The sequence below is a fragment of the Falco punctatus genome (genome assembly GCF_963210335.1).
Source record: "Falco punctatus genome assembly, chromosome: 7".
NCBI classification, from domain to species: domain Eukaryota; kingdom Metazoa; phylum Chordata; class Aves; order Falconiformes; family Falconidae; genus Falco; species Falco punctatus.
In genome coordinates, this window is record NC_137587.1 from 72,488,269 (window position 1) to 72,515,301 (window position 27,033).

The 27,033-nt window shown below is 41.6% G+C and overlaps 1 protein-coding gene across 12 annotated transcripts in view; it reads left to right on the forward strand.

The window, feature by feature from the left end:
• MYO9A (myosin IXA) overlaps positions 1-27,033 on the forward strand; it is a 185,416-nt gene that overhangs the window by 116,070 nt on the left and 42,313 nt on the right. For 11 of the 12 annotated variants that reach the window (XM_080395389.1, XM_080395386.1, XM_080395387.1 and 8 more), the window contains 6 exons: positions 948-1,082; positions 15,128-15,249; positions 16,640-16,781; positions 17,585-17,780; positions 22,087-22,206; positions 26,801-26,876. In XM_080395389.1, coding sequence (XP_080251515.1) covers positions 948-1,082; positions 15,128-15,249; positions 16,640-16,781; positions 17,585-17,780; positions 22,087-22,206; positions 26,801-26,876 — 791 coding nt within the window. The remainder of the gene's footprint in view (positions 1-947; positions 1,083-15,127; positions 15,250-16,639; positions 16,782-17,584; positions 17,781-22,086; positions 22,207-26,800; positions 26,877-27,033) is intronic. The other variant, XM_080395394.1, reaches the window with a different exon arrangement.

Sequence of the window (27,033 nt, forward strand, 5' to 3'; positions counted from 1 at the left end):
GCCAGAGCGTGGAGCCCTAGGACAGCGGTCCATGGGAAATGAGGCTTGGTTCCCTTCCCTGCTCAGAGACCTCCATTCAACGCAAGCAGTAGCCAAGTCTTTAAAGGGTGCAGAAGGCAGGGAAAGCACGCTCTTGGGTCTTTAGGTTAGAAAAGGAGCTTTTGTTTTATATGCTCAACAGCTCTGTGGCTTTAAGTTTTTGATTATGAAGGAAACTTACTCGGGGTGGATTTGAGCCCGTTTTTGCAGCAGCATTACTATTTTTGCGTTCCTTTACAATCCCCTTCAGTAAGGCGAGAGCGACTCCACATTTTCAAAAATCAGTCCGTCTGGGTTACGCTTCTTAGTAGGAAACAGTCGTCTGATCCATCTGATATGCAAGGTGGATGTTTTATGTTTGATAGTATTGTACCTCTGACCAGACTTACTTGCCTTCATTGCAATGGATTATTTCCGTGCAAACCCCTGCTGTGTACGTGTTTCTTCAGAAGGCTTGCAGCCCAAGCATGTTAGCCTAGACATCCTGTATTCCCCTTGTAAGCATGTTTCTCTGGACTGTCTTCGTGGTGTAAGCCTTTTTTTCCAGGCTCTATCCCCATTATCTCAAAAGATAAATACTGTCTTAAATCCAATCGAATAACTTGGAACTGGGTTCAAGTTTCTTCAAAGATGGCAATTTGTCTATAAATTAAAAACACCAAACCACTAACTCTAAAAGGACTTTTCTTTTAGAAAACAGCAATCTACCCAGATACCTCAAGTTACATGTTGTCTCTCTGATGTAGATGAAGTCTTTTAGATGGCATAGTATCAACAATTCTAGTAACAGTTAAAAGTCCTGCTATTAAGTATGTTTAATTCTGTTTGTATGCTTTTGGTTATGTACTGTGTACAAATAATCCATTTATGGGATTTTATTCTAATCCTCATTCTTACTTTTCTTGCAGACTTTATCCATTGGAGTACTTGATATTTTTGGGTTTGAAGACTATGAAAATAATAGTTTCGAACAGTTCTGCATTAACTTTGCCAACGAGCGCTTGCAGCACTACTTTAACCAACACATCTTTAAACTTGAACAGGTAGGTCTGGAAATAATTTATTCTGACGCCAGTGAGTGTTGACATGAGTTTGTGGCACTGATGAGGTTCTGAAATTGTCCCTTTAATTCTTTTATGTTAAGGAGTGTACACTGAATTATTCAAATTTAACTTCTAATTTAACATACGACTTCCTGCTAACTGTAAAATAAAATCCAGCCAGAGATTTGCTGGGTTTCAACAAACGTTTTGGGATGTGAGTATCCTGAAATGCCATGAAGACCTTTACCGTTGCTCTTTTGTCTCCTTCTCATATGCTCAGAGGGCTCATCCATGAGCAATTTCTTTCTTGCCTTTGCTTGGACTTGCTGCTCTGTCATTTAATATCACATAAAAGTTATTTTTCAGCATCTGTTGAAAATGCCATCCGAATCTTCTGGGAGTTTTTTGCTTTCCAGTGTTAATTCATGGGAAGGGAGGGGAAATGTCTCTGTCATACGTGTTCTGTAAGGTCAGGCTTGAGGTCCTTATGACCTCCGTGAGCCATGGCAGATTAGGAGGGGTTGAACTTTAGGCTTTGCTTTAGGTTTGTTAAGACTGGGTGTTGCTTTCAAGCCTCAAATTAATGTGCTGAGAGAGATACAACAAAAATACAGGCCATAGTTTAGCGGGTAACATATATGATAAGATGGCATAGTCTATTAATTAGGATGGGAGGAGGCTTCTCCAAACACCATTTGTTATCTAACAACAAGCAAGACAAGAAAACTGCTAAAGTACATGTTGTTTCATGGATGCACAACATATAATTGGGATGTCTAATGCAGGAAATATGTTATAGACCTTCAAAATTACCTTTTTTGTTTTTAATGCCAGTCTGCATGCCTTCCCTTTGGGTGAAATGCTTCTTTGGGTGAGGTCAAGGGAAATCCTCCTTATCATTAGTTTCGGTAGAGCTAGTATTTGATAAACAGTGTTCTGCAGTCTGAGTCCAGCTGAGATCAGAGAATTAAATCTGCCCTTCCCAGAAACCCTGATAGTTTCATTTTGGGCCTCTACAGTGTTATAAGAGATCTGAAAAGTAAGAAAAAAGAAGCTTTCTTGAGTATGAGAAGGGTCAGAAATAAGCAGTATAGCCTTGAATGGATCATTTGGGGAAGTTTGCTCCAGAGTTTGATGCTTCTCTGTTAATGCTCTTTTTTTTTTTTTTTTTCTTCAAGAAAGTGGAGCAGAGCTGCTCAGACCTGTTTTTTAGCTGGTCTTTGTATGTGGTTGTACCCTACTCAATAGATGCTTTAAGAAGTTAGTAGGACAACCTGTCTGTATTTCTAGGAATAGGTCTGTTTTACCATTTTCTACCATAAAAATGCAAACTAAAATACTATTGCAAAGCAAATACAGCTATTTTTTTCTATAAATGTAACTGATAAGCTTTCTAGAAGAGGCTTGGGAAAGGAGGACCCTTCCTGAAAGCTGGAGATGGTACCTCAGTGAGGTGGGATTTCGGGACATGAGGGTTTTGGCAGCCTCCACCAGTTTCATAGGAGGGAGCCGAGCTGCTGTCATCCATAAGGGAATTCCGGTGCTTGGGCTGGGATTTCTTAGCAGGTCAGTGCTCCTCCCTAAGCCTGGGGTATATGCAGAGCTCCTGATTGCAGCAATCTGTAGTTCTTCTTGGGCTGGCTTATAACCAATGACCTAATTAGCTTTCTCCTATAAATCTGTCAAGCACACGAAGTCATTAAAGTCAGTATTTGCTGTATGGATGAGAGGAGATGTTGCAGAGGCATCTGATTGCAAAGGGCTCGTTCCAGTTCTTAATGTCAGAGCACGTCATCTGTCTAGGGCTGGAGCACTGCAAGCTCTGCTGGTGGAAAATATGGTCATCTCTACATAGTTTGCTTTCTATAAATATAAATAAATGTACAGCTGCATGAGCACTAATCCTTCGGTGAATTATTTGTATGGTTTAACCATTTCATTTTCCTCTTCTCGAAGTTATGTGCTGCATGTGGAGGATTGGATTTGATGGAAAGAAAACAGATGATACATATTCAGATCTTGGGTCTTCAGAATACCCTTCCTTCCCAGCTCGCCCAAAGATTAACCTCTTTTTAATGATAGTTGCCGAATTACAGGTGAAGACTATAGGGAGTTAATATTGTGTTGGCAAAAAAAAAAAAAAAATGGCGAAATAGTTATATTACTTTGAATTGCGAATTTATCTGAGATATTTGTGGCTTTACAAGGGTTTATTTGATGTCTTGGATGGCTGAAAGACAAGTGGGGTTATTGATGATGGGCACCTGAAGTAGAGAGGGGTCTTCCCTTGTACCCAGAGATATGCTGCTTTTATCTCCAGAGCTTGCAGGAGGCTGCAGACAGATTGCTGAGGTATTTGGACATTTCTGCTAAAAGAAATGACAAATGTAAGTATTCGCTAAGGATTTTCTTTAAATCGTAATAGAATTTCTGTGCAAGAGCGGTATTTAGCCGTGATGTAATTGTTGCTGTGGCATACTGCTGATGTTATGGAAACCAAAATACCTCTCGCAAAGTCATCTAACAGAAGTGAGGGATTATTTTAACTTTTTTTTTCCTTGATGAAATCTAATACAGTGTGCCTTGAGAATCTTTTAAAAAAAAAAAACAAAACAAAACCTTCTGCCTGAAGACAACACTATTTCCAGTGGTTTGCAAACAACCAACTGAGGCATCCTCAAGGCGGTCTGGCTTCAGCCTGATGCTTCCTATAAATGCAGCTGCTGTTGTGCTGCGTACCGAGAGTCTTCAAAGGTCTTTGCAACAGCAAACTCCTCGCTCTGAGCCGCCCCTGAGAATACGGATAAGGCATCTCTGCCTGCTATTTATAGTAAAATAGGAGGACAAGGCAATAAGTGGTAAATGTTAGAGTTCTGCCTTGGATTAAGTGAGTTACTGATGTTTCTTTACCATTTTTTTTTTTAAACGGACTGTTCTGGATCGCAAAGGAAGATTTAGTGATGATTCACGATACATGGGAATATGCTTTGGCAGATGATGGAAGAGTACAAGAAAGACAAACCTGATGAAGCGGTAAAGCCTCAGGCTCATAAATCCCAGCCTGTCTGTGTAGGCAAACTCTTGGATTCAAACCAATAACAATTATTTATTAATCTAGAAAGATTGCTGTTGCAGGAATCATAACTTAAATACAGCCTGCCCCATCACATAGCATGGGTGGTTTTTCTCTGGCCTGGCAGAGCCCCCCCCGGCCCATTCTCCAAACTTTGTCATCTTTGACCTCACTGATCGTCCTCCGTCCCTGCTCAAGGCTCACCCAGTGCTCAGCTGTACAGTTACCCCCATGCCAGCCACCTTGCCCTGTTTCAGCTGATGCCTTCAAAGGTTGAGAAGTCATCCTGTAGCTTTCTGTCCCACAGATATTGCTGTTTAAGTTCTTTTCTACCTTTTGTTTACCCACCAAACCTCAATTTTGAGGACATCGGTTTATTGTTTTAAAAAATTGATGAATAACTGAGGTTGAGTCTGAAAAAGAATTTTTTTTTTTTTGAAGCATGATTAGCTGGCATGAGCTCAGGTGTTAAGCGAAGTGTATTTTCTGGTGGGGTGGGTCCCTGTTGAGCTTGATGCCCCAACCAGCAAATCTCAGCCTGCTCAGATAGAAAAACTTAGTTTCATAAAGTTAATGCATCCTATGAAATGTTTGCTCAGCCATCTAAAGCTCCGTAAATATTTAGGCAAGTCTATAGGTTTTATTGGTCCTGTGTAATAGGTGGAGACATCTGAGAGTCTGGTCTAAATCATGAACATTATAACCATTTGCTCATCGCAATCGGAGTGAATTAATTAATTGATTTGTCACGGGACGCAGTGATAGGTAGTTTATTTAGTCTGTGAAATGACTGCAATGTCTGTGATACTTTAAAGCATCTTGTACATGCGAGGTTTCTCAGGCTACGCTGCTTTGTTTCCCAGCAGCCTTCCATGTCATTTAGGGTAAATAAAATACAAAAATTAAATAAGGAGAAATAAATTGTTTCATTTAATTTAAGAAAATAATTAAAATTAGTTAAATTAAAAATAAATCATGAAAAAGGATCTTTCTCTTACCGCTTGGCATATTTTCCCTTCCTTCCAGTAAGGGTTTTTTGTACCTCATTGCTACAGTTAAGCATGAATGCCTCTTTGTTGCCTCTGAAGACAAAAGCCAACCATCAGAAGTCAACTGTTGAGGACTAGGAGGCTCAGTTCAAATTTCTGTTTTCGTTGGAGGTAGGAGAGCGGATGCCCTCCGAAAAACGCTGCTGTCAGCTGTGTGCCATATGTCACATGGAGGAATACCAAGCTGCATAAGTTATTGATTTATTGTTTGGCAACACGCCACTGCATGTAACTCACATTTGGGGGGAAAAAAAGGATGCTTAGAGTATGTAACTCATATTTTTTAAAAAAGATATTTAAAAAGGGTACTTAGAGTTGTTTAAGTGTTATCTTTAGGACAGGAAGATTTCAAACTACAGGACTGAAATAAAACACAACTGTGGTTATCACTGGTCCCCCAAAGCATTGCCTGGGGTCCTTCCCCCCCAGGGTGGTGCATGGCCAGGACGGGATCCAGGGAGGCTCCATTTGCCACCCTGGGGCTTCTCCAGATAATGAAAGTTCATAATATATAATACATAGTAGAGTATTTTATAGATACATTATATAATGTCATAGAATACTTTGAGTTGAAAGGGACCTTAAAGATCATCTAGTTCCAACTTCCCGCCTATAGAATATGTACTATATGGATCCCCCATGAGTAGTGCTCTCAAATATGTGTAGTGGCATACTAGGTAGGCAAATTAGAAAACATGCTTAAAATATCATTAACAAATACTCTAGCAAGCTTTCTTGGTGTGACGTACTGGTGTGAAAGACTCAGCAGTTTTCTGCATTTTTTGTACATTAGAATTACATATCGAAAAGAGACAGGGTCTCATTGCTCTTGTTTTTTTTTTAATATGATTCTGTGACCTTCAGTTTCAGACCAGTGCAGAGAAGTGGTGTATCTGTGTTTTTGTGAAAATATCATGATTGTGGTTGGCAGCATAAATTTCTTGAGATAAATGCACAGAGCTCCTATCTGCAAGTTGGGCAATGGGTAGTTTTAAAGATTCAAGCTCACATTTTGCCTAGTGACTTAGGAACGTGGACTGCTTTACAAATTGTCTTGTAGTAAGGAAGAGCAAAGGTTATATCGATAAAAAGATTATCTCAGCGCTGTCCCTATGTCTTGGCTTTTGCTGATGTTTTTGTGAGCCAGACAACCTAAGGGGAATGTTACCAGGCATCACACAACATCTGAGCACATCCCCAGGCTGTGCTTGCAGCGCTGCTGTGTCTGCCCCAAACTGCCTCTGTTCCCCTTATTCGGATCTCCTCTTCCATCCCTCATCCCCACCCTCCTTGCTAGAGCTCTCCAAGTTGCAGGTGCCTTGCTCCAGGTGGCGTTATCCCTCTCCCAAGTTGCCATCATCTCTTGAGCCCCTTTTTTCCTCTTTTCTAAGCTGGTTCCTTGACTTTTCTAGTTAGATAATGTTTTCTGCTGATTGTGGTTCCTATTCAAATACATTGGATAAATATATATGGGTATGGGCTGTGCCGGGAACAGTCCTGTCCCCCTAACCCAGCCAGAGCCCTGCACCACCGGGGTTGGGATTGACGTGGGTACACCGAACCTGACTGTCCTCTGGGACCTGGCCCTGAGATGCAATCCAAGACATGTATATTTATTTATTTTCAATAGATAGATATGTACTCATGTATGTTATGAAGCTCCCCCTGAAAAAAAAAACCCAGAAATCAAAAAAGGATGAGATAAAGATGAAATAAACACAAATTTTTATTTACTAATGATACAAAAAGTATTTTCTTCCCACACCTTGCTTTGGAGAGCATTACATGTGATCTAGGGTGCTTCTGTACTAGTCTCCTAGGGCTGGGTCCTGGGTGTTAGTCCAGAATTATAGTCATGGGGAAATTCTTGCACATTCCCAATACCTATGAGCCAAATTAGGCAAGGATGTAGTGAAATCTTCGGTTATATCAGAAAGAAAGCACTAGCAATACTTGTGAGCAACAGCTTTTTTTAAAAATAAGACCTCAGTGCATGTTGCTGGATTTTCCTAGGACAGCATTGTGCTGTGTGAGCTCCCTTCTTAAGCAAGAAGATGAGTGAGAAACCTCTAAAAGCCTCTAAAATACTTCAACCCATCCAAAAAAATACCATATTGAGGCAGAACTGGATGGACCATTGTGACCGTGGCTCTTCTACTTGTTACGTGTGAAATTCCTGCTTGGACAGTTGGTTTGGCACAGTAACAAGATGTTTATAGGGGTAGCAGAAGACAACTATGTGTGTGTATATATATACATATACATATTAGGGAGTACTGTGAGCCCACTGTAAGTGTGAATGAATGAGAAGGGAATCGGGATCAAGTGTATTTATTGGCACAAGTTTGGAGTGGGACTGGAAGAGGAAGAAGACATTTAGCCTTGAGGACCAGTCTGGTGTTGACCATGACCACTGTGGACATCCTCTTCATGCTTCCTAAGCCTGATGTATCTTGCAAGAACTGCATTGATACATATATATTTCTTTTCCTCTTTGATAGCAAGAAATTAAAGAAATTAATGTGCCAGCAGATCACACAGAATTGTTAGGCTCACGCTTCTCCTGGCTGTTGTAAGAGCAGGTTGGGAAGAAGGATGCTCCTGGAAAGAGAGTAAATGGGACCGTGGCAACGTGTATTTTGCTAGCCAGATCATGCAAAACCTACTTTCCCCATTTTGAGAGAAAAATACAATTTATGACTGAAACCTACTGTTGCCACTGAAACGCAGGAAGCTGATTTGAGCTTGGAGACGGGTGCTGCAAAGCTGGTGTAACACAGCCACGTGTGTGAAACCCTGGGCTGCACCTGCTATTTTAAAACACTTTATTTAATGATGGACAGTCTGAATTAAAATAAGTCAAAATCTTAGGCTGCGTACATGCAGCAAACGGGAGGTTGTCAGTAGCCGAAGGATCAGCCCCAAAGAAAAACCAAATTCACTTGCCATTTGCTGAGGAGCTACTGAGATAGTCACCTTGAAGGAGAAGACCATCTCGGGGAGCACCTTTGCTTCAAAGCCATCTGCCAACGCTCCATAAGTGGTTTGTAACTTAAAACAGGCGGCAGAAGCAGTGCAGTGGAAGGCTGTTTATCAGAACCCCTATGTTGCCATATATTATCATTAAAATAGAGCGGCTTATAAACCTGTTTATAGATTGTGTATTTATAAAGCATGTGGGGATGCATATTTATATATACTGTCTGTGGATGCATTATTTTAAAAAAAATATTTATACATATGGCTGTGTGTATAAAATCCTTTTCTACTTAAATTGAGAACAAACATAAAAATCCTTGTTCATAAACGAAAGTGTCAGCATTGTCAGCCTTGGCATCCTCTTCTGGAGGGATGTCAGGAACTCGAGGCATCTGTGCTGTTTGCAGTGTGTAAGTGCTGGCACCAAAGCAGACGTTGGTCTCATTCATTTGGGAACTCCCTAATAGTAAGGTTTTCACATCTCAAGGATTTATCTTATCAAGCTCATTTTAATTATCAAATTATGCCAGGGTGATTCTGCTGGGACTGGCTCTTGGTACCCACCTGCACTTACTGAACAAACAATCCTCCATGGGATAGATGAATTCCTGAATGAACGGATCCTGTGTGGATCTCCTGGGTGGAGGGATTTCCCCACACCTAGCTGCTGTTTCCAGCTTTGAAAAAGCTTTCCCAAGCTCCCCAAGATGGATGGTAGGGTATATATGTATATAGACATATCCAGAAAGGAGCTTTTACAAGGTTTAGCTCCCTTAGTTTTTCATATTAACAATGACCTACTGTAATGTAATTTTTAAAACATTAAGAATTGTACTCTTTCCTGGAGGGTTTTCAATGTAGTTTGCAAAATACGGCTTCATTTCTCATTTTTGACCTAAGCTTTTGGAGACATCCTATCTTACTGTCCATCAGCATCTGCAAGGCTGATGGTACCTTGTTACTACCAATCAAGAAAGGAAAAATGTGTATGCTTGGGTTTAGTGGCTCTAAGCTTGCATTTGCAAAGGTTTATATTTTTGGGGGCGTCAAGTTGACTTGTAGTATTTTTTAAATAAAATTTTGAGATTAAATTTAAGCTGGGGAAATTGGCTAAGAATGGAGAGACGTGAAAAGGGATTTAATTCCTAGTTTCTCACTTTCCAAACACTGCCTGAAGCTGAAGCAGACGGTGTTAAGAGTTAAGAAGAGAGGAATTTCGCACCCTTATGTTTTGTCATGAATTTTTAGGCAAAATATATACATTTAGACATCCCATTGAAGCATATGGCTCTGGATTATGTGAATTTTTGTGAGAAGAACATGAAGGGAAGCATTCCCATGTGGAGATACACTGGAAAAAAGGATTTTTCAGTCGATTTTCTACTTTATTTTGGGAATTTTCGTTGTATAAATAAGGTTTTCCTATGCCTAGGCAATGAAAGGCTCAGGCAGATAACCTCCTGGGGCTTATCTAGCTCTGTCCCGGCGGAGGTGAATGAGCTGGTGGGGTTTTCCTCTGCTGTTGTGATTTACCCGAGCATTTCTGAAGCAGGGTTGCTATGCTTCTGGGAAACAGAGAATGCCATGTTTCCCTTGCACGAAGTTCCTTGCAAATAATTATTCATTATGTTTTACATTGCCTTCTAATATGCTTTAATTTCCTAGTTGGACTTGATACAAGTTGAAATAGCACTGCATGCTACATTTTATCCCTCTTTTTGCTGTCAGCCTTCTCCCATCCCCAAGAAAGAGGTGAGAGCATCATCCCTGGTTTTGGGTTTAAAATGTTATTTTGGGGGGCTGCTTCTCGATTTTCACTGTGACTAATAGCAATATCCCAATGGTATAAGATGTCTGCCTCCTGCGCACTGAAATGCTGAGATATTTTTGTGGCTCTTAGCTTGCTGCAGGCTGTGTGGATGGATGCCCAGCACCCTCCAGACCTCTTGAAATCACAGCAGAATTTTTACCTTTGATATCCTGTGATAGGGTAACAAATTTCATGTATCATGGAAAAGCCCCCACCTTTGTATTCGGGCCTGATTTTTCACTGCCTTGTGATTTGAATTTACTAATCCCTTGGTTTTGTGCTTTAAGACAGATGGGAAACTTACTGTTTTTTATTTTGTATTTTTACCATGTCTCTCCAGTTTCATTTCTTCTCTGGGTTTCTATGCCCCTTGTCTCTTAAATTTTTCAAGATCCTGATCACTCCCCTTCAATCACCTCTTAACTTTACCGTTTGATTTTGGGGAGCATTAGCTCCCAATGAGCATGGTACTGTAGATAAGTGTGAGCTTAAAAATAATATTTAATGCTTTCTCCTCTAATTATGCTTTTTAGCTTTTGTTTTTACTTACTGTTGACTATGGCTGGATATGGAGTAATTCATAATAGAGCATGTGTGGACATGCAGAGATGTTTTCCAGCACCTCCAAGATGCTGTTAGGCTCATGGGTATATAAAGATATATATAAAACTTTAATTCTGCTGCAGCTTAGAGCGTGTTTGTTTCACTTAGCACCAAAATAAAGTCCTGATAACAGAACTGATCCAACGCTCCTGTAAAGATAATGGGACTTGTTTCTCTACATGTTCAACTATAAAACTATGGCTGATTTCTCTTTGTAGCAGTAGGGTTTCCATCAAGCCTTGCGACCCAGTTGGGAAGGATTTCCTGATGCTCAGCATGCATATTTTAATCTTAAATTCATTATTCTGAGTGGCAGAAGCAGTGTTTGAGCTCTGGGGTCGGTTGTAGGCAGGCAGGGTTTCTCTTTAATAGTGCTTAGCTATGTCTTTACTAGAGTTCCTTTAATCTTCATATGTAAAAAATGCTGGATATTCTGCCCTATGCTGGTTTTTTGATGCCCCAAATTTGACATGCTCTTATGCCTCAGATAATGCTGTATCCAGTAAAGATATTCAGTAAACATTTATGTTCATGTTCTGAATATATGCATTTCAAGGTCTGGATCCACATTTTATGTCTTTTTTTTAATGTTTGAACATCACAAATTGTGTTTTATTCAGATCAGCCTGAGCATTTTAAGCTCTAAAAAGCATCCCTTTTAAACAAGAATAACTCGAACTAATGCTGCCTTTTCTTATGAGCCACCTCCCTGCTTAAGCCACATCTTTCTAAATATTGGATGCAGTAATAATGGGTTTTTTCCCCTTAAAGAGAAGCAAAATGAAGTCACTAACCCTCTTCTCTCTTGCGCTTCAGCTGAGTCAGAGGCCAAATCCACGTTACAGGGTTTTGCTGAGCTTGCTGCTGCAGCGAGCGTGCCGGTGCAGCTGTGGCAGCTCAGCCCTGCTCTGAGCTGGGTGACGGCATCCGAGAAGTGAGTGTGCTCGCGCCGCCAGGACAAGTCCCTTCGGTGACATGTGGTGCCGACGTTGATGTACTGCTAACATCATTGTGGTCAGGGCAGCAGAATTGTTTCTAAATGCACAACTGGGAAGTATCAATCTCCTCGTGGTGAACATACAGGTCACCTCAAGAGCAATCAGTAGCATCTCACCCAGTAATTAAATGAAAATATGAAGCTGCTGGACTCAAAAAAAAAACCAACCCTGAATATCTTTTTTTGTTTGTTTTTGCTTAATTCCTTTTGCCAACTTTGAGAGCTCATTGCTTTCTTCTCCAGTGAACTTGCATTGCTCCACCTTCCAGCAGGCCAGGTTTCAGCTATCCAGGGATGGGAGGAGTATATCTGTACATTTTTATTGGGAGTAAGGATGCCAAAAATCAGACTCTGGACTTCACTGCACTAGAAACTCTTGCATATAGTGGTAATGTCAGTGGTTTGGTTCTCGGTGTAAAGATGGTCTTCTAGGAATAGGACATTTGAATTTGCCCATAAACATAGTTTAGTTTTAAGTCAAGGTAGAAGTCTAAGCTGGTTTTTAATTAAACTCCAGTTTGAGGGGGTTTTGTTTGAACGGGCTATGTTTCATATTGTCTTCATCTTGTTAAATGAAAACCTCATGTTGTTTGGATGTAATTCCTGAATACTCTGCGAGGACCCTGCATCCATCAAAGGATGGCAGAGACTTTATTGTCGTACTCAGGAGTGAAGAATATTGTGGAGGCAGCCTTTCAGGGTGTCTCCTGAATTCTGCAGAAAGACGGTCATTAGAAGGGGAATACAGAAATCATACACAAATCATATAGAAGATTAATAGCTGAAACTTAATTGAATACGTCTAACGTATACATATGGACAGCAAGGATTTTACCCTAAAGCTTCTGCTTTTATGTGGACAATTTGCACAGTGTCCTGCAGACCAGCAGCACCCGAGGAATTCGATTGGTCAGTCACAAAGCCGCAGTTACTTCTCCTGGGTTGTGATTCTGAAGGCAATCCAACCAATAACTGGAAAAATGCTAGGAAAGAAGCAATAAGGGGATTTTTTTTTCCATTTAAGCTTTGGAGCAATTGCTCTGGAATAGTTCCTGCTGCTGCGTACCCACCTGTCTTGAAGTGGGAGCGTATATCTGAGTTATTGTGGAAAAGGTTATTAGTTGAGGACTTTAATCCCTCTTCGTATTTGGCCAACACAGCAAGAGGTTGTATTGGGGATGGAGGGGAGGGAGGAATGGACGGACAGATGTGGGGAACAACCCCACAGCCTGGGAGTGAGTGTTTCTGACCTAGCCCAGGGGAAAAAGAAGAGCAGAGGAGAGAAAATTAGCCAAAACCCTGCAGCTGAAGAAACCAAGGCCAGGAGGTATGTGATGACTGGCCCTCAGGTCACACACTATCTGTGGCAGAGCTGAAAAAGCCTAAAAAAGTAGAGACATTGAAAGAACCCTGGTCTTCTATGGTCATTTACTGGAGTATATTTAAAAAACCGAGAGCTAACATTGCTAATTTGTTATTTTGCACCAATCTTAGGAGTAGTAGAAGTTTTTAGTCTGGGCAGAAGACTTTCACGGCAATGTTCATTTTGCAGCTGCCAAATGTCGTACGTGGAGCTGGGGATGTCAAGAGGGCTTCTAGAACAGAGTGATGGTGTGGTCCAGGTTAGAATTATGCAAACGTAAAACTTGAGATAATTGGGGGTTTTGGGGGGAGAAAAATTATGTAAATCCCCCAGACAAGTAGTTCAAAAAAGTGTCATAATAATAAATATGGAAGGCAAGTAATGGTGTAGCAGGCACCCATCACCACCAAAATAAAGGTCTTCTGTTATCATCACAGCAAGGTTTATTGCTCTCCAGGTGCTCAGGACCAGCCCTGAGCAGGCAAAGCTGGGGCTAATGGACCCTGCATGTGATTAAGTGGCTGTCAGAAGCAGGCGGTTGATAAATGATGCTGACTGCTATTACTGCTGCACCCATCACTGTCTCTCTTCTAAATCACTTAGGAGAAGCTCACGCTCGCTCAAGAAATATGCAGTCTTTTACATTTGACTGGACTGCCATATAGAAGGATTTTTCCTGACTTGTGCTGAAAATGCAATGAGTCTTAGTCAAATATATGATTTTTAAATGCCTATAGTTTAGTAGTGACTGGTGAATGTTATTCTGCATGCCTACTGTGTCCTGGTTGCTCTACAGGAACCTAAGGAAAAAAGAAAAAAAAAAAAAAAAACGAAAAGAAAACATGAAATTCATAATATGGAGTTGTTCCTTATTTTCAAGATTATTTTTTTTCCAGTGGTATGTGTTACGTTTTGAACCTGAAAGGCTTTAGGGCTGTTAGAAACTCCTTCTATACCTGCACACATATGCATAGAGCGTGTATCATTGATGTAAAGGTATATGATGTTTCAAATAGTGAATTCAGGACCTTCTATGTTTTTTAGCAAAAATTTCCTTGTGAGTTGTGTCAAAGCACTTCAAGCTCTAATTCTAAAAATAATATATGTTGAGTTCACGTTAATTTTGGATGAGGAGAGTTGGAAGAACGTACTTCATTTTGAAGTTTTTTGCTGGTATTAAAAATAAAAGCAGAAGCAGCAACAAAAATGAATCGGATGGTTATAAAGGTGCACCATATTAGTGCAATTTTGATAATTTTTCCCTTTTTTTCATCAATTCTACCATCGAAATGTCTTACGATAGAGAAGTAAAAATGCAGCTTGGATTGGTAGGACTTTTTCCAACACATGGAGTAAGGTGCACTTCCAATATCACTGTTCCAAGAGTGAGTCATAAGTCTTGAAAGTGTATGATAAAAATTACGATTTTTAGACTCTGCTTTCTTCCAGATGCCCAAAAATAATCTGTGCAGAAGACTTCTCGAAGTAATCCAGTTGAAAATATATCTTGGAGGAGAGAACCTTTATAAAAGAGCAAGGGTTGGAGTTATTTTGGTGGAAAATAAAGAGTTTTTTTTCCCCTCAGCATTGGATGTGGGGACAGATCCTCACTTTTACTGTCAAGGGCCATGGCTCTGCTCATCTTGGAGCGGGGATTTCTACTAGCTGGAGCTCTCTTGGTTAGCCCTTACAGCACCAGCCAGTAATAGGGTGAACTACAGGAGAGTGGACCCCAGCGAAGCAGGAAAGGCTGTTCTATTGCTGCTCCTTTGTAATTAAATTATTATTTTCTTCTAGCAACTAAATACTAAGTATTAATTGATGCAAATACATCATATAGCGCATTAACAGCAAGCCAGGAAAAGCAAAGCCAGATGCAATGATGCGCAGCATCTGCAATAGGCATGGTCTGCCATATACCTAACCTGTGTCTGAACAAAAGTCTGGTACATCTGGAATTGTAAAATGCTGCATGGTTCCCTGTTGTCCAAGTGGTTCTTTATCATTTTCTTTTGCATCAAAGAAAATATTGGTGGTATATTAGCAGAAGAAATGTTCGTTTTGGTAAATGGTGCATCGGCTTCTGCGAAACCCTTTGAATTTTAGTTGGTTGGTTGTTTTTTTTTTTGCTTGCATACAATATTGTTACAATATCTGGGGGTATTTTTTAGGAGGAATATAGAGCAGAAGGAATTAGTTGGCACAACATAGACTACATAGACAACTCCAGCTGCATCAACCTGATCAGTAAGAAGCCGACGGGCCTGCTCCATCTGCTGGATGAGGAAAGCAAGTGAGTAGGAAACTGGTTTTGCTGGTGATATTTGTTTTTTCACATAAAATGTGTTTAGGTCTTACCTCTTGTGGTTTTTCCCAGAAAGATGCTAATAGCTCCCTGGGCTGATTTATCTGTGTCTCTGGTTTTGTTTCCAAGGTGGTAATGCAAACAGTGGAGACCCAGTGAGCTGAGCAAAAAGCCTTAACAAATAATAACTAAAATTCTGTTTCAAGAATTTCTTCTGTTAAAGGGAAAGGCAAAGGTTTCTGCTACTTCTCTCCTCGTATCTCTCCCTGTCTCTTGCGGTGTAATCATGTGAAGATGCTTGAAGTGGAGCAGAGTGAAGGGAGATCCAAGCACAGGAGTTAAAGCAGGTTGTGTGGGTGCTGTTACAGATATTTAAGGTGGATTTATCAATTTACTTTTAAAAATTAGGCCAGAGTGAACTGAGGGCATGTACATAGGGGCTGTGCTTCCACAGGATTTCGTGGGCATCAGGGTTGCAGCTCAGATTTCCATCCTCAGTTATATCCATCCAGCTTGTCCCACTAGAAGCTATCAGATGAGCACGTGGCTTCTGGATCTGCCTTTGGATGGAAAATTGTGAGCGTAAGGGATCTCTTGCGAGAGGCGCGTGCCAGTTTTCTCCATGTGAAGGGCCAGGAAAGGCCAGGTAGTTTTGCTGGTATCACCTTGGATCCATGTGGCTCCAGTCCAGGGCACGCGCTCGCCTCCCACCATTTGCTTGCAGGTTTCTCCTCCGTTTCTTGTCTTGTTGACCAGATGCACGGCAGTGATGCTTCCCCGGTGCCCAGTGGTACTGTACCAGGCTAAAACAGCTTAAATTAGGTAAAGTTGAGAAATATACCCCTGCCAAGCTGGAGATTTACATAAAGTTTGAGGGTGGAGAATTGGCTTGCTTTTACCAAGAGGCTTCCTCTCTCCTGTGCCAGGATCAGTCAAGTAACTCCTGAAACTGAAGTGAGGTTTGTAGGCAGAACAGCTCAATGTTTCATAAATGTGTGAATACCCCACAGAAATACAAGCAGTCTGAGCCTCAAAACCAATGACAGAAGCTTGGGGTTTCAAACACAGCTGCCCTGAATAATTTCCATGCAATGAGCATACAATGCAGTATACCACAATAAAAATATACCTATTTTTGCTTTTATAACTGATTTCAGACCATTACTAAGTCAGTTAAGAGTTCTTCAGACACCAGATATACCTTTTGTGTATTTGTGTATAACCACATGACAGCATGCAAAATAGTGCTTGCCTAGTTCTTCAGGCACAGAAGTGGAAGCTCAGAATATCTCTGTTTTCCTGTTTGTGGCCAAGGAAGATGTGTAAAACCTTTTTCACTGGGTTTACAGCTATTTTGTTTTTAATTCTTTCCACTCAGTTTTCCTCAAGCCACAAACCAGACACTGCTGGACAAGTTTAAGCGTCAACACGAAGGGAACTCCTACATTGAATTTCCAGCAGTCATGGAGCCAGCTTTCATCATCAAACACTATGCGGGCAAAGTGAAGTACGGAGTGAAGGTCTGTCACCCAGCTGTTCCCCAGCAGTTGTTTTCATTTAAATCATCTAGCTGTGATGGTGGAAGGAGAGTCCCAGAGGCTCCAGAGGGGCGTTTTGGGGAACGTTTGGCTAGAGAAGAGACATGGGGGTCAGGAGGGAAGTGTTTGGTGAAAAGCTTGGCTGAAATGAGAAGGTGATGGGGATTGTGTCTTCCTGATCTCTTCCACTTTGCAAGCTCTGTGTGTTGGCATTTTGGGGAAGAGTTTAGGGACTGCACTGAGTTAACGCTGTGTCCCAGGAACAGGTTGAAATTGGGTGTTTGGTAGCCTTCCGGGGCTTGGTTTGTGTAGAAAACTCAATGGTTTTTTCATCCTTAGCTGTTTTATGATACAAGTTACATGAACATAGGTCTCAGCATCTCACTGCTGCAGGTACTTTTTGAAGTCCCATGCAAATGATTTCAAATTTGACCCTGTTTCTATTCATGCCAACTATCAGCAGAAGCAGTTCTGGTGGGCAGGTGAGCCTGTATGAGAATCAGCCCTAGGATTTACAACTGCAAATCTGTAATTGTGTTTCTGATGCAATGAATGCATGTGACAAACTTAAGCATCAGCTTTGAGATGCTTTGCAGAGTGGTGCTTTGGGATAAAACAATTGTTTTCTGGACAAAAAGAGACATCCAATATGGGGGCAGAAAAAAAAGATAGCAGCAGGATTCAGTAGTTGTGCTGTCCCAGGGACAGCCTGGCAGATCTTACCCAGCGTATCTTGTAGATACTGTTTATTTTCCTTTCTCTCCTTCCTTTTTCTTCTTCTTCAGGATTTCCGTGAGAAAAACACTGATCATATGCGCCCGGACATTGTAGCTCTCCTGCGAAGCAGCAAAAATGCCTTTATCTGCGGCATGATTGGGATTGACCCCGTGGCCGTCTTCCGATGGGCAGTCCTGCGGGCCTTTTTCAGGGCGATGGTTGCTTTTAGGGAGGCAGGAAAAAGATACGTGGAGAAGAAAACTGGTACGTGTGCTGATCTCCTAATCCTAGCACCTGATTTTCACCAGCAGTTTAGGTCTAATGTATTACTACAGTACTTTAAGTAGCCTAACATCTTAGGAGCTCTTAATCTATTTTTTAAAAAAATAAATCATTAAACCAGTGTTTAGATTTTTGCTATGCAAAAGTCACATCTTAAGGTATGTTTGGATTTTAACACATTATAAGAAAATATTTTCACTTTATTGCTGCTTTAACTTTTCCTCTTTGTAGGATGCATGTGTAGGAAAACCTGAGTGATTCAGAGACATAAAAATTATTCAGCAAATAAGGCAAATTATTTTTGCTAGGATTTCTTGAACTGTTAGTTACGTCTGGAAACAAAAAAAGGCAATAATTCTTCTCTATAATTTTTCATGCTGTTCACCCTTTAAGCTGCAAGGGACCGTGTCTCTTGTCTAGCAAAATTCATTGCTTTGCAGTCATCCAGAACCACCTCATGCTGAACGTGGGGGCATTAAATTAAAGGAAAGTAATGGTGCATCATCATGCTGTGGCAGGCAATACCTGGCTGTGCTTTTAGACCATTTCTCTGCATAAAGCAATTTCCAAAAGATGGGTACAAGCTATTACTATTAATTTTTGGGCACAAGAGGGCTTGAAATTCATGATGAAATTAGAGTCTCAGCAGGGAAAATGTCAGCTGAGTTAAAATTAAGCACGGGGCTGCACCATGATGTTTTTTTAGTCTGAGAGCTGTGCATCAAGAACAGCTAGGGAGCCTGGGACAAGGAATGTAGATATGGAAACTGTACAAGTGGAAAGAATAATTTTCTTGTTCAGGGCAAATAATAGCATCCCAAGAAGAGCAGGAGGCAAAAATCAGCTTTCAGCTCATGAGGCTTTTCCTCTCGAACACTCAGGGGCAGCGTAAGAGAAAAGATATTTCTCATGAACCAGGGTCTGTCTGATAATGATAAAAATCTGTTCACAATCTTTGGGAGTAAGAACTAATTTCAAGCCCTGCTTCACTTTCTGTATCTCTGGCAATCAGTCGTGCCTGCCATGCTCACCTTCCCACTAGCTAGCTTTCTGCTTTTCATTCTTGATTTTGTGGCAATAATTTGCTTCTATCTATTTATATCTATATATATAAACATATAGGTATAAAATAGTCCAGAATGTTTTCAGACAGTTCCAAGACTCGGTTCTTGCATTGCCTTTTCTTTCTGTAGCAAAACTAATGAATATCAGGTAATGACTGATTGTATTTCTATAGATTCTATACATTTCTATGATTTCTAAACCTTTTCTATCCTGTGATGCTTCTTTTTTATCTATCTGGTATCCTTTAGCCTGCTTTCAAATGGTTTTGTGCTTTGTAACCCCTGGGTTTTGAGAAAGGAAAAGAAAAAAAAAAAAAGAGGGGAAAAAAAAAACCCAGAAAGCTGGGTAAGATTGGTCTTAAGCTTCCCAGCAATCCTCAGATAATTTATAGCCTGAATTTCTTTCTACGTGCATCTTCAGCCTGAACTGGGGAAAAGTCACGAGGAAGTCACCATTACATAGGCAGAACTAGTGGGAAGAGATTACCTAAATCTAATTCCTGTATTGAAGTACGCCATATCCTTGTAGGGAAAGCTTGCTCTAGCCCTACAAGTGATGGTGGAGCTGGGACTGCTCATGTCCAGCTGCCTCTGCCCTCACCTGTCCCCTCCTAGCGTGACTTCTGCCCAGGCAGCACTTAGCGAGGTGAGATCCGTAGCAATGTTTTCACCACACTTTTGCTGGTGACACCTCATGCCCATCTCCTGTTCAGTTGTCCTCCAGACCGCCCCCGTCCTGCCAGGGCATCACAAAGCGGATGGCTGTAGCAGAGGCAGGCCTGAGCAGAAGTCTTGGCTGGTGTCCCGCTGGTGGGGCATGCTGGTGCAACACGGCACATCCACTGCTGGATGCTGGTGGTCCCTCCTGCTCCCCAAAATAATGCAGAAAAGCCCCAGTCTGCTGCTTTGCATCTATGGCAGAAGGCATTTGTGAATTATTAACGAATTGCTAAAATTACCCCATCTTGATAGCCAAAAGCAGGCAACCAAAGACAGCATATGCTTTAGGTTAATTTTGTTCTTTTACCAAACCTTGCTGGCTTTAATTAGCCTGATTTGAGTGCCTTACTGCCCATGGACTGTGGAGCTTTTCATGAAATTACGGTAGATTAGCTGAGAGTAACTTCACACCTGTACAGTCATCCAAGTGTGCACGCTTAATATTTATGCCTAAGTTTGGAAAAGGCGTGCTGCCCCGTCCTGGGTTTCTGAGGTCCTGTCTGCTGCTGCTACCATCCATCAGGCAGGTGTAATGCTGAGTAGGAAAATATCTGAAGTTTTTTTTGTTTTTTATTTAATGTCCTTTGCACTCTTTTGTCTTTACCTGTCTGAAGGCATGTCCGAGTCATGCTTGCAATACCCAGTGGGGATTTTAATGAAAAATCTCCGGCTTATGTGTAAGCAGCTCTGCAAAATTTTGCTCTGCTTTCTTTTTGCATCATCCTTTTGGTTATCTTCTCTGTGCCAACCAGTACTACGGCTGCTTATGTAAGGATAATCAGCACTTTTTCCTGCTAGCTTTGGGGACTCTTTCTTTTTTTCATGCTGCTAATATCCTCGTAGTGCAGCTGTTGGTGACTGTGCAATCGTTCTTGGTAACCTGGAGGTGAAGAGCAGCAAAGCGGGCATCACCGTGAAGTTTGTTGTGTACCTTTTTCTTCTGCCTGAGAGATACTTCTTACAGTGCTGCCAGCCCTCCTCGGATTAAACATGCCAGGATCTGGCGAGCTGCAATTAGCTGAAGGGTGGACGACTTCAATAATTAGATTTTTTTATTATTATTAAGTTTATCAGGGAGGATTGAGATGGTCCAAAACAACTACATGTTTGAACTACATTTGTTAGTGAACTTTGATTAAAGGAACATTATCAAGCTTTTTAGGAAAGAAATCTGGCTGATTGACATTTTTTTGCTATATCATTGATATTAATTTATTATACAAAAGCCCCTAATTATTTGTTAGTGAAAACTTGATGGAAGAGCTGGCACTGTTCATATAAACCAGGCTGCGGAGACTCCCAGCTTTCTCATCTTGGTTTTGCTGGACACAAACCTAAATCCTCGCTCTGGTGAAGGGTTCGTGGTCCTGGGGCTGTGCCCTCCCTGGACGGGCTCTGCATTTGCACAGCCAGCAAGGATTGCTCCTTGGGTTAGTGCCCATTGCAGCTGACCTACACGGTAACCCCTTCTCGAAAATGCTCCCATTGACTTCTGCAGATTTATTCTTGATGCTGGGCACCAGAAAACCACCACTACCTCCCCCACCACGCCTCCTCCCCAAAAGAATTAAAAAAAACCCTTTGTGTTTGCCAAGGAAAAGTGACAGCACAGCAACCAAAAAATTGGTCTTTGAGGTCTCACTGAGCAGCATGAAGTGATGTTAATGGGAGGAACATGCCCCTTGACAGTTCCTCTGGCAAGTTCAGATTGGTTCTTTCTGATGATTTAATGCATTGGTATGAAATGCTTCCGTACATGCTGACACAAGGTGGCTCCTCGGTGACCTCATTGCCCCTCAACGGGAGCATGGCGTATCCCTTGACTTGGCCATGTAAACAATGACGGAGAGGTGCTGCCCATGGCACAGCGACCTTTTCTGTGGGACCTCCCCTCCAGCCTGTGATCAGAGCTGGGCTGTCAACCGTCCTCTTGCCCAGGCAGTGATGGTTTCTTCCAACTTTCGACCTCACAGCCATCCTGCCTAACTCCAGACTCTGTGTCCTCTTCCCTTGAGGAATATGGAACCCTTGTTTAATACAGATAATTTCTGGTTTTCCTTCTAATTGCCAAAATCTGAGCAAGATGTGGCACTGGGATGCAAGATAAGAATTTGAGGTGGCCATGTCCGGGAGCATCTGCACAGTGAATTGGGTATAACACCTGGCAGAGGCACAGAAAGGATTTTAAAAAACAATTAATAAAAATAAAGATTTATCTAGTCATCTTTTTTTTGCCCAGATAATCTCCAAGTGATTCTAAAGTGATTATGCTGTGGCTAATAAGGTTTATAAGTAGGGCTGGGATGTGGTCCAGCCCATCGCTCCTGTGCCATGGCACCATGTCCAGAGGACACCAAAGTTAAATTGTGTCAAGTGTGAGAAATGCGTGACCTTTGAGCTCTTGTGTCCTTCGGGCTTGTTCTTTACCCTCTCCTGATTTCTGCTTTTGTAATCTTTCTTTTCTCTCCTTTTTTTTTTTTGTTGTTTTTATTTTGCTTCCCAAGGGCATGATGATGCAGTGCCATGTGCGGTTTTGAAAAGTGTGGATAGTTTTAGCTTTCTCCATCACCCAGTTCATCAGAGGAGCTTAGAGATCCTGCAGAGGTGCAAGGAGGAGAAGTACAGTAAGGCTCCACCACCCACCCTTCCCTCTGATATGACACTCACACACCAAGAAATGGAAACCAGGTGCATTCAGTGTAGAAAGGGTAAAAGAATAAATGCCCAAGAAGCCTTGCAGGATTGAATCATCTGCCTTATAGCAATGTTGAGCATATTGGGAAATTATTAGGCAGAGTTCGGAAAGTAAAATTAAATGCAAGCCCGTGTCCCTTGAGATATCACGTCATTTTGTTGGTGGTTTCCCTGTTTACTAACTGACGTTAAGTCAGGATGCTGATGCTGGGGTATTTTTTGTGTGTTTTATTGTTGTTATCACGTGTGTGATAATAAGTTCAAATCATTGCAGGTCTGGTAGGAATATTGCTGATATAAGGCACATGGCTGATACAGCTGGAATTTAACTTTATTCTGATTTCATTGGACTTGAAAAATAACTCTAGCTTGTGAAAATACTGTCTCTGAGGGCTTTTACTTAAAACTAAAACATTTGGCAAAGTTATTTTACAGAATGAGTCAAGATGCACTTGGTCTCCGTTTCTTCCTCCTCACTCCTCTGTCACGTAATAAACTCATCCTGCATGACAACATGGACGCTCTTGCCTGCACTACTTTATTTTATATACATATATTAAAAGAATGCATATTTGGTGCTCATATCTTTAGGTATATAATTTTTCTGCCATTATTCTCTTCCTTCGTGTTGCACATTAAAACTTACAGAAATAGAGCACTGCTATGTGCAGTCTGCAAGGGCAGATCCTCAGCCCAAGTAGCTAACTTAAACATTTTGCAGCTTAGGTGTAAATGCAAAACACCCAGGTTTTTTCCGCAGACCTGAGCACGGTAAGTAAAGTAGTTGCATGTTAAGCCCCCACAAATACACTTTTCCTGCTAGAAACCTTATATCAGGTGTCCGTGCTTCCTGCAGCATTTAGCACTGGGGGGAAGCAGAGGTGTTTTAACTGTTAATTTAGACTTTAATGCTTAATTTAGACTGCATTACTTTTTTTATATAAGTTCCCACCATTGCCACTATTGCTACAAGGAAATACAAAGCAGTAATGCAAACACAGCACTAGCTTTTATTAAGTGTTGGTGTGCTAAGTGACCTTGCTGACACTACTAAGAAACTATTGAAAAAGAAGGTGATTATGAGTAATTTTAATTGCAATCAATTCATCAATTTAATTGTAATTTGTAAGTTAGCTTGGCAATATAGGAAGTTTGAAGGGGGGTAATTTGCAGTTGCTTAGGTGTGAAGAGGGAAATTCATACAACTCGAGACACTTCGTGCTTTAATATGAAACGGTGACATTGAGCTCAGTGTTGAGCTCAGCATTTTAAAACCTCACTCCTTCTAGACTAGTCGACGCAGATTGGTCTCTCTTAAGGTAAAACCAGTACATGGATCTGAGAGTAACATTGCTGTAGTTTGTGAACTGGCCAAGAGCATCTGACCAGACAAACGAGTAATTCATGTTCTGCATTCGGAAATCATTCGCATCTTCCCACGGGGTGTGCTCCTGTGAGCTGCTTCCCCAGGCTCCATGGCTTTGGCAGGCTGAGCTGGGGTTGGAGCATGTATAATTTTTCAGTCCTGAATTCAGCGGGCTTGGAGGCCCCACAGGCGAGGATGTTGGGGCTGAGGTTGGCCCTGGGGACTCAGCTTTTCCCAGGAGTCAGGTAAGGTTACATCGATGTCATCCCTGAGAGAGGGACCAAGTTGGTCATCTCCTTGAGATCAACTCAAGATGAGTTGTGCAATTACTTCTAGCTGTGCACACAGAGAGAAAACTAATTGATTTGCTGAATATATTGAGATTCCATTTAGGTCACTTGGTATTCATCTTGTGTAGCCAGCTGATCGCCCTTCCCTTACCATCTGAGCTGCTTCACTGGTGTCTTTCAGTCTATCAGTTAATTGATGGTCTTCCATCAGAGCAGGGCACTGGGTTTAGACATCTCTGAGTTCAGGACCAAAGCTCTGTGGGTTGATGTTCATGGGTAAGGAGTAGACTGGGATTATCCAAAGCTCTTCTCAGTGAGGGCAAAGACCTATTAGGCATATCAGTCTGTCTTTCTGAAATGATAGAGCTGAAGAAAAGAGAATGTGCTTGAAAAATCAGAATAATTTTATCCCTGAAGTGTAAAAAAGATCAGCTTGCATCTGAGCAGGGCAAAGGGAGTGAGTGGTTTTCACTCACACCACTGTTCCTTGCATGCAATGTATTATTTGTATAATATGTACAATTCAGTAGCCTGTATTCACTGTACAGAATTCTCAAAGCCACATGCGACTCATCAGCTCAAATCTAAAACCTTTTTACCTTTCATTTCTAAAAACCCCTACTCTGTTTTCCAGAAAAGGGGCTACATCAATATGACAACTTCCATTCAGCTGTGGCATGTATGCGTTTCTTCTTTTAAGAGCCAGGTGATGGCACAGTGTAGGGAAGTGGTGCTGCTGGCAGGTCGGCTGGGTTTGGTACAGCTCAAGCAACCATCTAACCCTGCTTGTGACTGTAACTGTCATTGACCAGAAAGTCACTTAAGGTGCTAAGCTTGCAGAATCATGATGCAGTGTTAATGCAGCTGTTATCTGGAAGCTTGCAATAGAAATTCCCTGCTCCCGAGCAATGCAGGGTGCAGGTGCAGTAATATTTTGACACAAACTTGTCTTCCCAACTTCAGCCTGACTTGTTAGATTAGAATGGTGGTTTGGCCTTTTTCTTTCAGGGATTCCTTTGCTGGGGCATGCGGGGAAGTAAAGGAAGACAGTTTGCTCCAGAAAGAAGAGCATGGACAAAAAAAATCTTAGAAACACCAGTGAAAGACCATTTCTCATGGAATGCTTTATGTTAGAGAAGCCTTCTGTGCCTTAATGCAGAAAGTATCCAGGCATATATACTATATATAAAATAGATGCAGCTATATGTTAGGTGCTTTCTTAGTGTAAAAATAGCTACAAAAAATACTAATCAGCTTTCTGATTACTCCCATTTCTGCCTCCCCCTTTACAATTGGGTTTTCTGTGCTCTAAGCAAGCAACTTTTGGCACATAAGTCCCAGCCTTGAAAGAGGTAAAAGAATGCGCCTAGGATAAGAAATGTAGCAAAAAATGGGTTAAATGGCAAAAAGAGGGATTAAAAAGGAGGTTGAACTCTAGGCATAGCTAGGTACTTGGATAGATTATTTGGTTTGCTTTCTAAAATCCTCCAGAGCTGGAGATTGCAAAACCTTCTCATGCAGGGGTGATTCGGTCCTGCCTTGGAGCACAGGCAAGATCAAAGATGACCTGTGGCAGCACATTCCTGAATTTTCTTTTGCTTGGACCTCTAGGATATTTGGACACCTTTAGATACAATAATTTAACCAAGTGGAACATCAGCCTTTTCAGGCACTGCCTGCCCAGTGTTCCGGCTTCAAGACAAACCATTAAAAAACCTCAACAGGTAAAGGACAGTTGCTGTCCCATTAAGGGGATATTGCCTGCTGAGGTTTGGTAGGAATTCATCTCCTTAGAACTGTCAGGCTCTGAGGAACCGGCACACCAGCAGGACAGGTGCAGACCTCTCTATTTGCTTTGCGTTCATCTTCAGAATAAAAGGGTCCTTAGGACACCATTTAGCTCAGCATCTGGGCTATGTTAAATAGGAAGATGATAAATGTGGGGAGGAGGGGTATGCTATTGCTTCTTCCTGTTCTGTTACAAACTATAGTTTAGACTTCTTTCTTTGGTAAAGGAATATACTTTTTGCCCATGTTCAGGTGAGCGCTGCGATGTTTTCTGTCTCACAGAAGTGATTTCAGGACAGTTAAAAATTGCTTAGTGGTTTTCATGTCGAATTTTACTTTATCGGGTCTTTAAATATCTGTAGTTTAGTGATTTGAAAAGTGTGTTGTTGTCTTCTGTCTTCCTAAATGCTTGGTTGCAAAACATTTCTACTTTGTGGAAGCTAGAAATGTCTGCTTCTGTAGCCATGCATGATAACTTTCTTGGCTATTTATTAAATATACATTTTTCTAAAACTATCCCTATCAAAGGATATAGGTTCAATAGGCAATAAAGCCTCCCTGTGCAGCATATACTACTTGCCACACATGTCCCTGTCCATATGTCTGCAGGAAGGGAAGAAGCGTACAAGGAATAAACTACCATTTTTCCAGGGATCCTACTTACGTTCAGGTGTTTGGCCCATGCAAGCAACTGGGGTGTCCCATGCACAGTGGAGAGCTTAGGGACATTTTGGACATGCAGGTCACAGGTGGCTGGGCCCCCCAACACAGCAACCTCTTCCTTCACCCCATTTGCTTACTAGCTGGGGGACAGCGTGTCCCTAGCACAACATGCATGTGTGGGTGGGGAATTAGTAGGCTTGAGCAAACAGCATTACTCATAAGGGTGATGACTGAAGCAGAGAGGTAGAACTTAGTAGACAATGGGTATGTCGGCATCCTTGGCACCCTTGTATGCGCAGCATATGCCATGACACGTACATGCTCCTCCTTGCTGTAGTCAGTGCTAAGCTATGGCTGTGCTAATTGCTTTTTGGCAAAGAGCCAGGCAGAAACATCTTTTTTTATGTGCTGTTTTAGGTATTACTCGGAAGAGCCCGCGGACACCGCTCTCAGATCTCCAGGGAGTCAATACCATCAACGAGAGGACCCAGCGGTAAGCCTCTTGCTTTTATGTTGGCACGGCAAGGAAATCTGGGGTGGGAGAGCACTGCCTGTTGTTAGCAATTATTGTATTAATGTTTCTCCCAGCTTGCTTATTGATTTTGTCTTCTCTTCATTCCTTCTCTGCTATGTGATCATATCTAAATATC